Below are 12066 nucleotides of genomic sequence, written 5' to 3' on the forward strand. Positions count from 1 at the left end.
AGGGAGTCCTGTCAGTGGAATTACCAGTTAACAGGATGGTTGTCCTTTGGGGCCACAGGCATGGTGCTAACCTCCACTTTTCTTCCTGATTTGCTTTCCTTTCCGGGGTTTGAGGATGGTGTAGTTTGCATACACTGTATACTGATCTGACAGGAAGGGAACATAGAATGCCCGCAACAACTTTGAAGATCTGAAAAACAAGAGAAAAAAGAAAAGACAGAATTTTATCATTTGAGAGAATTTACTAATGTATTGAAAATGATTAAAGGAAATAAACAAAGTGCTATGGTGAGGATATTTTATACAAGCAGCACAGAAAAGTCTGTTATTTAGCTACTAGATCTTGATAAAAGACTTACTCAAGACCAAGTACCTTCTTACCTGCACCCAAATGATAGCCTCTCTATTAAGCCACAGGATATCCTTCAGAATAGCTCTAGGTCTGCACTTTGCATTAGAATTTGCCATAGAAAAATTCCAATTCAATCAAAGGACTGCTATTACAGAAATAAATTCTTAATACCTCAAAGGTTTCTGTACCTAAGAAACTAATGTAGAGATGCCAAAATGCTCAAATGATCCTGACTCTGGCTCTAAGTTTTCCTGGAGAGCTGGAGAAAACCGTGTTCTGGGCTTCCTGTGCGTACTGTTCTGGCAATTCTTAAGTCAAAGAGAGAATCTTTTTACTTTTTACTAAAATATAGATAGGAACAGCTAAAAACCTGAATTTCTCACAAGTTTCTAAAGAATCTGAAAAATACCTCACATTTATTGAATACCTAGTATTGAACAGGCACTGGTGCTTATACTTTTAAGGATATTATTTAATCCATCTGATAACACTATGAGGAAAGTGATATTATCCTTATTTTATAGATAGGAAAATGAGACTTACATAGATTAAGTAACTTGACCAGGGTTACACAGTAAGTGATAAAGCCCTCATTCAAATCCAGATTTGATTCCAGGTTCTGCACTCTTACCACTCTGGTTTATCCTGCATCCCAGGAACAGGCTAACAGGATTCATCACTTACTAGAAAAAGCGGCAGTGATAGTTTTAAATTCTATACAAAGTATTACTTCTTGACTATGGTTTCTGAGTCTAAAAACCAAAAGTTGGCCCTGAAACTGCCAACCTAAATGAGGTAGCTGAAGGGTGTTCCACTGCCAGTCCTTTTCCAGACTCTCAACTTGTAAATGTCATGTCAACGTGGCATTTGTACTGGCAGCCTACCCCTGAGTTTGGCAGACTCCTGCAATGCCTGCACACAATGATATCGTGCTTGGCATACACACCTCTTAGAGATTCTCCCCAACTGGGATGCTGGCAGTGCTCTGTGCTCTACAGAGATGCACTTCACTTCAACAGCTAACAGCTCAAGGGCTTTGATAGAGAAAAGAGGCTTAGAAGAGAGACACACGAGATAAAGCAGGGCTCCTGCAAACAAAATGAACAGGAGGAGGAAGCACCTACCTCAGTCAAAAAGAAGTTAATTTATTCTTTCTGTCCGTGCTGTACAGATAAGGGGAAGGTCAGAACAGAAAGTTGTAAGCTGGAGCAAACTCCTGCAGGCTTCAGTGTAGTAAAGAAAGGCTAAACCGAATTAAACGTTATTTCCATTCCAGTTGACTCCACACTAAAAGCTTCACTAATACAGTCAGTATATATTTCCGGTCAACTCAGTCCTTGGTATAACATTAGGTCCATTGGGCCCAATTTTACTTTCTTTTTGGAACTATTCCTTACTATTTGGAAGGATTGTTATTTCATAATTTTATTCTTCTTAGAGTCTTCCAAACAACAAAGGGAAATTATACTTACTATCAAAAATAGAGTAAAACTCATTCTATCTTGTAACTACCATATGGGTCCAGCACAAGCTTTTATAAATTTAAGCTATATTATTGAATCTTAGTGGTCTTTTTCTTTCCCTACATCTTGGATTATTTACAACTGTGCTTTAAAAAAAAGACAAATGATAAGAGAAAGGAAGAGTGATGAAATCCCCAAAAAGGATGATGCAAAAGTGATTCAATTATATTATCCTTCAATTTTCTCACTGCACTGTCCAAAGTATGCATCATCTTTCAATAAGGTGCAAAAGACTTGAGACACTATCTTTGTAGTCTGCACTTAGCTTTAATTGAGCACTGCTGAGAGTTCAGAATTTTAAAATTTTCTGTCCATAATGCCAATGAGAAGAAAACTGACAGAGGAAGACATTTCACAATTAGACAAATCAGAAGATGAATGCAAAGAGACAAATAGCAGCAATTAAGACTCTAATGATGATGGTAACATTTATCATAAAGGCAAAATTTCACACTATGAGTCTTTAGATGACCACATACTAGACAAATTTTCTAACTCAAGAAATGATGGGTGAACAGTGTATTTCTAAGAACAAAAAGGAAATAGGTGTTCTCATTCAGTTAGTCATTCAACAGGAAGGACTTTGGAGGGATTCAGAATGAGCCTCCCCAAAGCATACAGCTAGCATGCAGATTATTTTGAGTTGAAGATAAGGCCCAAGATACACAGGAAGAACTTTCTACCTCCCCCTTAACTACCTAAAAGAATCTAGGTAGGGAAGCTGGCTCAGAGAGGGAGGTATTACCAGAGATAATTTTTTATCTGAATGACATATCTGTGTGGCAGGGAAAACATCTGCCCTTCTTACTGTCCTGTGAATGATCCTCCTCCCCTCCAAAGCCCCAGGCCTCTATCCTGTTCCTTAGCTCAGGATGGCATATAAGCCTCAACGGCCTGAGGCTTGTCTTTGGGTCTCTCATTTTTATGGGGCTCCTGTACATATGAAATTAAATTGGCTTTTCTCTTGTAAATCTATCTTACATCAATTTGGTTATTAGGCCAACCAAAAGAACCTAGAAGGGTAGAAGGAAAAGTTTTGCTCCCCTACGACTTCATCATGCAATATTTTGCAACAAGAACTTGGACTATCCTGCTATGCTAAAAGGGCATATGACTACATTCTTTTATCTTTTATGGGGTCTGTGTGCCAAATTCTATTTGATACAGTTCATGAGTGGACAAATGCTGAGGGCAGGTTAATATATGAAAGTGGCTAGAAGGATACAGATAATAAAGAAATAAAAAATCCAAAACATTGATCATTTTGATTGATGTTTATAAATCTAAAGATGAAAGTGTTTAAATTATGGAGCAAAGAAGATAGCTGTCTTCTCTTCAACAAAATTACGAGCCATTTAAGGTTTCAAAAAATTCTTCAAGTTTTGCATTTTGATAATACAAATGCAGGAAGAACCAGAAGTAACAAGCTAGAACCTATTAGAGATGTATCTGAAGTCTGGAGCCAGTATTTTCAAGATGTATATATTCCAGGTTCATGCATGACAGTTGATGAGTAGTTAGTTGAGTTCAGAGGTACCCATTTCAGGTATGTATATTCAAAACCAGGAGAATATGGAATAAAGATTGGGGTTGCTACATTTATATTATTATTAAAATTTCAAATGAAGTTTTTTTAACTATCCTTTCATTATTCTTATAAGTTATTTTTAAAATAACTAAAATATATGAAAACAAACAGGGTCTATTGGGCCAAGACAGCAAATGGTGATGATTATTTTTAGGCTGACAGGTCATGCAAAGGAGTTCATTCTAAAAGATCATTTCAGAAAACTATCTTGGGCTATACATGGGACATAATCATCATCAAAAATACTGACCTCCCTAAAATGGAAGAAGGGCCACTATGTTTTACCGTTGAATGCAAAAGGCAAGCTGAAACAAAGGTAAAAAAATAAAAGAGATTGGGACAAAATATTTACCATACATTAACAGAGGAAGAGTACCTAGAATATATAAAGTATTCCTGCATTCACTAAGACAAACAACTCAAAAGGAAAAAAATGACAAAGGACATAAACAGAGAAAAGAAATGTAAATGGCCAATAACCATATGAAATAATGTCCAATTTTACTAGTAATTGGGGAAATGTAAATCTAGATACAATTTTTCAATAATCAGGTTTGCAAAAGTTTAGAAGTCTGACAGTATCAAACACTGGCGAGAAATTAGGAAATTGATATTGCCAGTAAAAGTGGAAACCTGCAAGAGCCATTTGGAAAGGCAATTTTAACAATACCAATTAAAACAAAAATTATGCAGTCCCTATGATATAGCAGATGATTTTTATTTTGTACTTTGCACCATATTACTTTTTTTTAACAACCTACTTTGTTTTCCATTTGTTACATAGAAAATTTCGAATATATACAAAAGTACATGAAATATATTACTTGTAATAATTTTTAAAAACCAGTAGACAAAGTTAAATAAAGGAAACCTCAAATCCTTAAAATGAACAAACAAAAAAAACCCCTATGTGCTTACTGTGTGTAGAGCTTTGTGTGCTAGCCCTGAAGCCTCTGTTCTCAAAGAGCTAATAATCTATCGTTGGAAGAAACAGAATATGAACGACATAACCATAATGTAGCATACACTAAATATTAAATAGCTGATACAGAAGTTCAAAGTGCACATATTCAGAAGAGAGAACAAACACTGAGGGTTGCACAGGTGTGGAAGAAGCATTTACTATACATTATTCCATTTTGTCCATCCAACATTCCAAGGTACACTAGGCAAAAAAAAGCAACTTGCCCATCCATAACCAAATCTATAGGCAACTCAGGTTAAATGCTCTGTCCACTCAGCAACAACTGGAGAATGGCTTGAATAAAATCCAAACTCTAATGATCTACAAAGCCATAGGAGATCTAGCCCTCACTTACCTGTCTCACCTCACCTTGTGCCATTTTCTTCCTTGCCCACTACACTCTCACCATACCAGCCTCCTTTCAAGTTCCTCAAAATTACAAGTTCTTTCCTACTCTCAATGAGGATTTCAAAGTCCCACTGAATGTGTGGTTTGCAATAACCATCTTGCTAAGGACAAGCATTGTGTTTGTCCCAAGAGACCCAAGAAGCACTGGGATTCTCCCATGCTTCCTCAGTGTATAAGCATAAGAAATTCGGCATCAAATTCTAGATAACGTGTTCAGGAAGCAAGGAGGCATTTCTAATTAAGCCTGAACACAAAACCATATAAGAAGTGGGAACTAAATGTAAGGAGAAGTTAAGTAAAATTTATCATCAGTGCTTCGTACTGGAAAAATCCTTACTAGAAGATGAACCTTCTTTTCTCTTGCAGATTTTGCTTATGATTTTTAATAGCATTGTCTGTCTTTAACACCTAAAGCCACTAATTTCTTCCAGTGGATGAAGTGAATAAACAATCAACACATACACTTCGGAGCTGGGAAGGGAAGATTCTGTGATTTTTTTTTAAAACCAAAAGACGAAGTTGACATGAATCCTTCATTTCTAGTACTATAGCTGCTGTTCTAGATTAATTTCTTTCCCATCAGTAGCTTTAATATGTTAAGCATGACTAAGGCCTTTCAAATTGTTATATTGTATGATTGCTGGAAGAAGGGAAATCAAATTGGTCATTTGCCTTTGTGAAAGAAAAGAGCATTGGAATAACATGCATGTGCACACATTCAGACACGTGGAAACAAAGATCAGACTGAATCACAAATTAGAACAAAACTAATGCCGATCAAAACTCATACAACGTCTGTAATAATGTGAAATGCCGAAGTATTGCCCTAGGGAAGCACAGGTAGCATAATTGAGGGAGACGCAAAATATGTGCCTCTATCGTGGACATTGAAGTACTTCCCCTCCCAGTGAGAAAGTCACTCAGGCAATTCAAGGATGAAACAGACGTGAACAAAGCGATTGCCTGAATAGCGTAATTAGCTGATAGCTCAGAATGTTTTCTGATTCAATTACCAGCCCTACTTATCAGGGCTGGGGAGCACTCTGCTGTGGAGATTTCAATCTGCTCTTGCTGACGTCAGTGGAAGACTGGCTGCTGGTCCCTGATGTCACCAGTTCAACAGACACAATGGAAATGCTGGGTCAATTTTTCGTTTTAAAAAGAAAACGTCCTAGTACTCAGGTTTTCTTTTATTTTTATCTATCTATCTCTCCATCCATCCATCCATCCATCCATCCAAACATTACTATCCATGTAAACCTGTAGTCTGAGCTCACTGCCAGTTCTCTTTCTTTTTAAAGCTAGTTCCCTCTCTTTTTGTCTTTGTCTCTTGTTCTCTCTTGCACTTAGTTCACAGTTCAGTGACAGACTTCCACAACCCTCAGAACAGAACTGGCCTTTCAGAGAAATCATCAGTTCTGAAGAGAATCTCAGAATTCCCTCAAGACTTAATCTTAGTCACAGTCAGTCTTTAGTCTCATATCAAGCCGTTTAAGAACTGCTCAAAAAGCTGATATGCAGCAAAAATGTGGCTGGTCTTTAATATTCTCTAATAGGAAATGGGGTGAGAGACTACTCTCATGGTAAGTAAGACAGACGTGACATTTATCACTTCTCCAAAATAAAGAAATGGACACAGGAGTTACATGCTATATGTTAATTCTCCCCTAGAATATCAGTCCCTTGAAGACAGAACTTTACCTGTCTAACTGCTGTACTCCAGCGTTTAGAACAGTGCCACAGAAAGTGCTCAATAAATATCCTGTGAATGAATGAATGACTACACCCTGACTCTTAAATCAGAGCATCTAGTTTATCTCCCTCGCTTCTGGCAATATTCATCATCTACAAGGAAAGTGAAATATCAAAAATATGAATCTCTTCTTTCTCATCTCTTCTCAACCAATTCAGTCCTAAAGTCATCAGATGGGGCAGAGCAAAGTAGGAGTCTTCAGTGTGCGCATGGGGAGGGGGAAGCTGCAGTGGCCATTGGGATCTTAGAGCACAAGTGAGATGCAGAGGGCATCCATATCACAGCAAAGAGAATATATATATATATATTTTTTTTTTTTTTTTTGGCGGTACGCGGGCCTCTCACCGTTGTGGCCTCTCCCGTTGCAGAGCACAGGCTCCGGATGCGCAGGCCCAGCGGCCATGGCTCATGGGCCCAGCCACTCCATGGCATGTGGGATCCTCCCGGACCGGGGCACGAACCCGTGTCCCCTGCATCGGCAGGCGGACTCTCAACCACTGCGCCACCAGGGAAGCCCGAGAATATATTTTTTCCCCAAAAAAGTTTTAATCTTTTTTTTGGTGGGGAGGGAGGCTTCACACATCAAGGGTTTAAAAAACAAAATCTGGTAAAAGTAGATGAGAAACACCTGTAGGACACACCTGTACAACACAAATGGCCTAAATGTCAGTAAAACAGGAGCCAGGGGAACCGACAGTGACTGAAGGAACAGGAAGAGGAGAGACAAGAGACAAAACCACAGAGAATACTGAAGACTCTGACAAAGTGGAAAAAAGCATTCAAATCCATTTTAAAGCATTGTGCTGGCCGTACAAATCATTTCTGCAGACCTGCATTTCTCAGTCTTTGCTAGGGCTTCATGGAGCTGATCAGATTACTCTCACACTCCATGTTTCGTATCATCTTCTGGTTCCTATTTCCTTTATTGTCTCGTTTTCCTCCCCTCCAGCCTCTCACTTTATGACCCAGCAACACAGAACTACTTGCACCCTCCCATTTCTTACCTAGCAAAGAGAACATTAATGCAAAAGGTCAAGAAACCTCTCCAGGGACTTCCCTGGTAGCACAGTGGTTGAGAATCCGCCTGCCAATGCAGGGGACACAGGTTCGAGCCCTGGTCCGGGAAGATCCCACATGCCGCAGAGCGGCTGGGCCCGTGTGCCACAACTACTGAGCCTGTGCTCTAGAGCCCACGCACCACAACTACTGAGCCTGTGCACCACAACTACTGAAGCCCGTGTGCCCTAGAGCCCATCTGCCACAACTAAGCCCACACACTGCAAATACTGAAGCCTGTGCACTGTAGGGCCCACGTGCTGCAACTACTGAAGCCCAGGTGCCTAGAGCCTGTGCTCCGCAACAAGAGGAGCCACCGCAATGAGAAGCCCACACACAGCAATGAAGACCGAACGTGGCAGAAAGGAAGGAAGGAAGGAAGGGAGGGAGGGGGGAGAAAGAGAGAGGAAGGAAGGAAGGAAGGAAGGAAGGGGGGGGGGGAGGGAGGGAGGGAGGGAGGAAGGAAGAAAGGAAGGAAGGAAGGAAGGAAGGAAGGAAGGAAGGAAGCTCGCTCTCCAGGTTTCAGTTTCCACAAAATTTACTAAATCATCATTACCCATGTGACCAGAATGACACTGTTTTCAGTGGGCATGTCCACAGACCCTGAGCATTCAATGAATACATTCACAGTTTGGACTGTTTGATCCACAACTCCAGAGATCCACACTGTGGATGACTTGGAAGTTTGCGGAGGAACAAACGAATCACATCACCGCAAGACTGGTGTACAGAGTGAATCATTTCACTGCTTTGTGGCCTTGGCCAATCATCTGACGTAACAGCATAAGCTCTTGACCAAGTCACCTTTCACCAATATTCAGAATGGGGGAATTGAGAAAGAATTGGTATTAAGCAAGCGGTCATTGTCTGACCTTCAGTCCCACCAAGGTTGATGGAGAAATGCTCTTGACCAGCCTTTTTGCATCTGATAGCTACTTAGATGTGAAGGTATTACATGCTCCATTCACCATTCCTGTGGAGAAGACACTAAACGGTGTTCAAGAAAGTTTCTGTCCCTACTCTTTGGACCCTAATTTGAGCTACTTCTCTGTGACAGACAGTAAGTAGCACTGGAGGTCACAACAGGTAGATGATTCCGGCAAGTTTTAGAGAGAGGAGATAATGAGTATACTTTAAAATAACTCAACAATCTTTTCTTTTTTAGCTTAAAAAAACAATTTGTTATTTCTCCCAAATCTGTGGCTGACTGATGGGTTTTCTGTTTCACTGGGCTTTGGCTGGAATGTTCATGGCCAGCCATGGGCTGCAAGTTCAGCTAGATCTACAGGCCTTCAGTCCTCCTTTATGGGGGCTCCTCTCTCCACACAGCCTTTGGATTTCCTTAAGGGGTGGTACCTGGGTCCAAAGAAGGAGCATTCCAGGAGACAGGAAATAGAAGCCAATCAGCTACTCCACAATCTTTATTTTATCAAATAAGAGCATGAGAAACTTCTGAAGAAATTCTTACTTCACCTTTTTTTTTCCTTCTTGCTTTGACATAAATCCAGTTTTAAGAGCATGAAATACATCAAATAATTGATAAATATTTTCTGAGACCCTAATATGTGCTAGGAGTTGTGAGATTCAACAAGAGATGTTGTTCTAACTCACGAGAAACCAGCTGCTTGGTCTAAGCTAGCTAAACGTGGTGGCAGTTCTAAGACACTGTATACTCTTCAAGCCTGAGAGGCTCTACAGCATGGACTTGGAGAACAGACAGTCTCTTTCTGGAGAACTAACTTGACAACAATGGAAAGCAGACTCTCTGAGCTTCAGAACAACAAAATGATAATGATTAAGCAGTTGAAGAATACAATGAGCAAAACACCAGTGTGTTCCGAAGCCAAATCTAGCCTGAGGTAGTAGTCCTGCCAGACAAAGGGTCTCAGGAGAGCATCTGGGGAGAAGAAAAAAAGGACAGCCCCCAAACTGGTAAAGAAACAGAAAGTATAAGAGAATAATAAGGTGATAAAGAATTACAAAAGTACAGAAACTCTGATCGCTTCTTCCTCACAGTTTCTCAGCACTCTTGGCAGAGGTGAAGGAGCTGAGGGCACCACTGTGGTTGACGCTCAGGGAAAAGACAAGAGCACTTCAATCGCTGCTTGGGAGGGAGAACTAATTCCACCCAAAGGATCTGAATGCCATCGGAAGCATGTCAAACTGTTGGCCTAAAGCCAGATTCTGCCAGGGAGTGTAGTCTCCCTTTCTACCTGGATAGCAAGAAGCTGCAGATGGAAACAGCCTGCTGGACTATTTTGGGCGCCATAGGTCTCTTCTGCAAGAAATCTCCTTCAAAACAAATTCTTTTTCAACAATTATCTAATTTGGATGAAGAAATGCATCAAGAGCTGTGATGTTTTTAAAGCATGTCCATAAATTCTTACACCCTCCCCATCAATACGGGAAGTGTAATTCCTTTCCCCCTTGAACATGGGCTATTGGAATGCCTTGCTTTCAATGAACAGAATGATGTGGGAGTGATACTGTGTGAATTCCAAGGCTAGGTCATAAAAAACTATACAGCTCTTGAGATCCTAGCTCCTGAGAGCCAGCCAGCACCCTGAGAGGAAGCACAGGCCACATGGAGAAGCCACTTGTAGGTGTTTTGGCCAACAGCCCCAGCTGAGAGCTAACCAATATCCAGCATCAACGGCTAGACATGTGGGAAAGCCTTTGAGATGCCTCCAGTCCCCACCACCATCTGATGGCCAATGTATAAGAATCCGGAGTAGCTGAAGAACTGGCTAGCTGAGCCCAGTCAGTCCACAGACCCATGAGAGAAAACAATAATAAATAACTGTTGTCCTTTTATAACATTAAGTTCGGGATGACTTGTTACACAGCAATAACTGGAACAAGAGTTCCCAATTAATTTTCACTTTACAGTGGTTTTCCAGTGGTCTTCTTATCTTCCAGAAATAAACTGTTCTGCTTATGCTGGGGTTAGGGCTGGGGACACAATGGCTGCCATGAACTAGACTACGACACAGAACCAAAATGGATACAGGTGCCATGTACTCTTTAGGCCTCACAGCTGCTGGATTGATTCAGTTCTTCTTGGATGTCAAAAGGAGAGTAATAGTCTCAGTAAGAAAAACCTACATGAGAATCCTGTGCTGGGCAGTGAATGAACACAAGCTGCAGATGCTATCACCACAATCCCCACCTGGCTCTATAGAAATCCTCTGACTAGAAAAGGCCCCTCTCCTACCACACTAGCTGAAGATGTGAAGTTCTAACTCTTTGCTTGCATCTACCTGTAATCATAAACTTGGCAGGGCTTTGAAATCCTGTCCTATTTAAGTCTCCCCAAATTATCTCACATCCTTAGTCAGGCAAAGCCTAAAATCCAGCTGGATGAGGCTAATATGCTCCAAAATGGGGAAGAAGAAAATATCACAATCCAAAAACCAAAGGCGAAAGCAAAGCAAGCAAAACAAAAGGGACCTATAATGAAGGAGGAAAGAGTGGGTGGCAAGTGGCTGTGCGAAGCACTGGCAGGGCCTCCCAATTTGTTTCTAAAGCTACAAACAGGCTCTGTTGCTCAGGAGGCCAACTCCAACATCCTGGAGAGGCATTTCCCACCAGACTCCCTCAGCCAAATATTCTCACCACACTTAGAAAGGAACCCACCGTTGAGCTGGCAAGTTATTGCAACAGTCTCCCTTCACTCCTCTCTGGGGAATCTCAAAGTAAGCATTACATCCACCCACTTGTCCAGCTATTTTACACAAGTAGCCATTATACCATACTTCAAAGAAAGAAAAAAAAAATCCTCTCATTTTAGAAACTTTGTTGTATGAGATGTCCACAGAGTAACGAATGTGTCTGGTTTAAAAAGTGGTATTTCCCCTAGTTTAGCCCCCATATCTTGGAAGTTTGATAAACCTTTCTAATATTAGCCAGACACAGACATAGCAAACTTAGGGAGAGGAAGCTGCAGCTCTGGTACCAGCTATGTGCAAGGGGAGACAAGAAGACGGTTATCAAGATCTTATGCCCGGATCTTCTCTCAAACTAATGGGATCTGGGGTCTCCAGTCCTTTGATAAAGCAGAGAAGAAGCCTAACAGGGAACGAATGGATGGGCATCTGGGCTGCTATTCTCCCAGACAGGCTAACAACATTCAGCCCTATTTGTGAGTCCTTCTCCAATAGTCCAACGGTAAGGGCCTTGCTTATCTCCAACAAGTTCAACAGAAAACACGCCTCTTCACATATTCATAGGTATATAGAATTCCTAAATTTGCACCAGTCACAATATTGTCCTAATAAGTTTAGGTTGCTTCCCCCTGGGGTTGAGTCTCCATTGGCATACACTCAGAGTACAATTTTTTTATGTGCTGGTACTGTCTTCAAACTAGACTCATCGCTTCCCTTTCAGAGAGCTAAGACCCAATCCACGCTACAGCACCAAGAA

At 40.9% G+C, this 12066-nt stretch overlaps 1 protein-coding gene across 2 annotated transcripts in view; it reads right to left on the reverse strand.

Moving 5' to 3' along the window:
* ALG9 (ALG9 alpha-1,2-mannosyltransferase) overlaps window positions 1-12066 on the reverse strand; it is a 96241-nt gene that overhangs the window by 3742 nt on the left and 80433 nt on the right. Inside the window, exon 15 of one of the 2 annotated variants that reach the window (XM_079928104.1) lies at window positions 72-190. In XM_079928104.1, the coding sequence (XP_079784230.1) occupies window positions 72-190 (119 nt within the window). Of the gene's footprint in view, window positions 1-24; window positions 191-12066 lie in introns of both variants that reach the window. The other variant, XM_079928105.1, reaches the window with a different exon arrangement.

Source organism: Stenella coeruleoalba (assembly GCF_951394435.1).
Source record: "Stenella coeruleoalba genome assembly, chromosome: 8".
Classification (NCBI taxonomy): domain Eukaryota; kingdom Metazoa; phylum Chordata; class Mammalia; order Artiodactyla; family Delphinidae; genus Stenella; species Stenella coeruleoalba.